Here is a 2,132-nt window from a genome sequence, read left to right as displayed (position 1 = left end):
GCGCACGCCGAGAACATCTGGGGTGCGTTCCAAAACCTTACTCTGAGTAAGAGGGTTAACCTATGGTCGTTCTAAAACGCGAAGTAACCTACTATATGGGCGGAGTTTGTTCGTTCCAAAACTCATAGTAAATGTACACAGAGTTAACTCTCCCAACCCTGCTTCCGAGTAATGTTGAAAGAGTAAATCTAGGAAAAGCGCGCTAATTTGAGAAATAAGTGAACTTTAGTAAGTTAATTGTCCTAAGCAGACACACAACAATTTTATAAAAATGAGTCTAATTACTTTAATTGAAGGAGTGCACAAGCTCATAACGAAGACGGATGGATCTCCACTTCTAGAAAATAAATCTTTTTTGATATTGAATATGAAAGGTAAGATTTAATTTTATATATTAATGTAATTGACAAAGAGGTTAAGTTTCTGTGTATATATGTAAATAAAATAAAATATAATGTAAGAAAGCCAATGAGAGTCAATACGATTGTTAATGTATAATAGTATATATATTTTTTATAAGTTTATAAGATGCTTATATTATTAAATTATATTAAAATTGATTCTCAATTTACTATTACGCGCATCAACAACTGCAGTAGGTCTTATTATACTTTATTTGATTTATATTATTAATACATATTATTATTTCATAATAGTATGTTTACTTTTTATATTTATAAAATATTCATTGCTTAATCTTAAAATTTATAGACGTTATATATAAATACTGTATATTCTTTTAGGTGTGTGTCTTTTAAACACATCTTTGTTAGTTGGCTGTAACTCTTAATTTTTTTAAAATTATTTTATGACTTTATTATTTATGAAAATTCTATGTATTGTACTTTTGTAGATAATACCATTTTTGACATAGCGGATTCACCTGAAGTACGGAAGTTTTTCAATTTACTTCCAGATAACATTGCAAATAATACAGATAATATTGCAGAAAATATTGAAAAAAATTGTTACCATAAAAGTATATTTATATTTTAATTTTTTAATTTTTATATTTTTATATATTTTTTTGTTTGCTATAATCTTTGTCAATAGTGAGAATTATAAAGTTTTGTAATTAATGTTTGCAGACTCAAGCCAAGATGATGCTGCAACATCAGCAGTAGAAACTACTGATGACCTTCTTTCTGATAAAAATGGAGATTGTGGTAAAATATAAAATATATTAATTAAAATTATATGTAACATTAATTTTTTTATAAATATATTAAATAATATATTTTTAATATGAATTTTTTTGTTTTAAAATTGTTGTACATTATTTTATTTCGATTTTTGTTTTTATTTACAGCTACATGGGAACGATCTGCAGTTATGCTTCTTTTTTCATTACGAAAAGAGCATACTGATTTATTTAAAAATAAAGTAAGAAAAGAAGTTGTATGGAAGAAAATTGCTGAGTCTTTTAAAGAAAAAGGTTATAAGTATACTGCCAAGCAAATAGAAAATAAATGGAAAAATTTGCGCAAAAATTATATGAAAGTAAAAGATAATAATAATAAATCTGGAGCGCCATTAAAAAAGTGCAAATATTATGATGAAATGGAAGAAGTGTATGGAAAATCTAGTGTGCAACCTGTGGCTGTTGCTTCTAATTTGTCACAAAAAAATATGTTTCCTTCGACGGATGAAGAGGACAAAGATGAAGATATTTGTACAGATATACCTATAAAGAAAAGTAAAATCGACAACTGGAAATTGGAAATGTGGACCAAATATTTAGACGAAAATGTACAGAAAAGAGAAGAAGCAAGAGAGAGAAGGCACCAAGAGAAAATTGAACAACAAAAACAAGCTCTGGAGACTTATAAAGAAGTAATGGACAAACTATTAAAAAAATTATAATCTAATAATCTAATTCATATTTATTTTTGTATTTAAACATTTCCTGTCTTATTCAATTATAAGGCAAGAAATGTTTAAATAGAAATATGAATTGCGGAAAGTAGTAATAGTCTATAAAATATTTTTATAATTTTTATTACTTATTAAAGTTAGCTAGTTCTCCATATAAATTCTAATGTGATATACCTATTAAATAAGACTGCAATATTATGTTAGGAGTTATAATAAATAAGATTTGTTGTTAATAATTCTAAGTATTACATAAATAT

General features: G+C 25.8%; 1 protein-coding gene across 1 annotated transcript; it reads left to right on the top strand.

The window, feature by feature from the left end:
* The first annotated feature begins 271 nt into the window (after positions 1-271).
* On the top strand, positions 272-1,863 carry LOC145962420 (uncharacterized). The gene is made up of 3 exons (XM_083083478.1): positions 272-374; positions 1,089-1,166; positions 1,310-1,863. The coding sequence occupies exons 1-3, from the start codon at positions 272-274 to the stop codon at positions 1,861-1,863; spliced, it is 735 nt and encodes a 244-aa protein (XP_082939604.1).
* The last annotated feature ends 269 nt before the right edge of the window (positions 1,864-2,132 follow it).

Source organism: Camponotus vicinus, unplaced genomic scaffold (assembly GCF_025532165.1).
Source record: "Camponotus vicinus isolate PSW18456_S1 unplaced genomic scaffold, iyCamVici1.0 SCAF_12, whole genome shotgun sequence".
NCBI lineage: Eukaryota > Metazoa > Arthropoda > Insecta > Hymenoptera > Formicidae > Camponotus > Camponotus vicinus.
The sequence above is the reverse complement of the archived record's forward strand: the minus strand, read 5'-3'. Positions and strand labels throughout refer to the sequence as shown.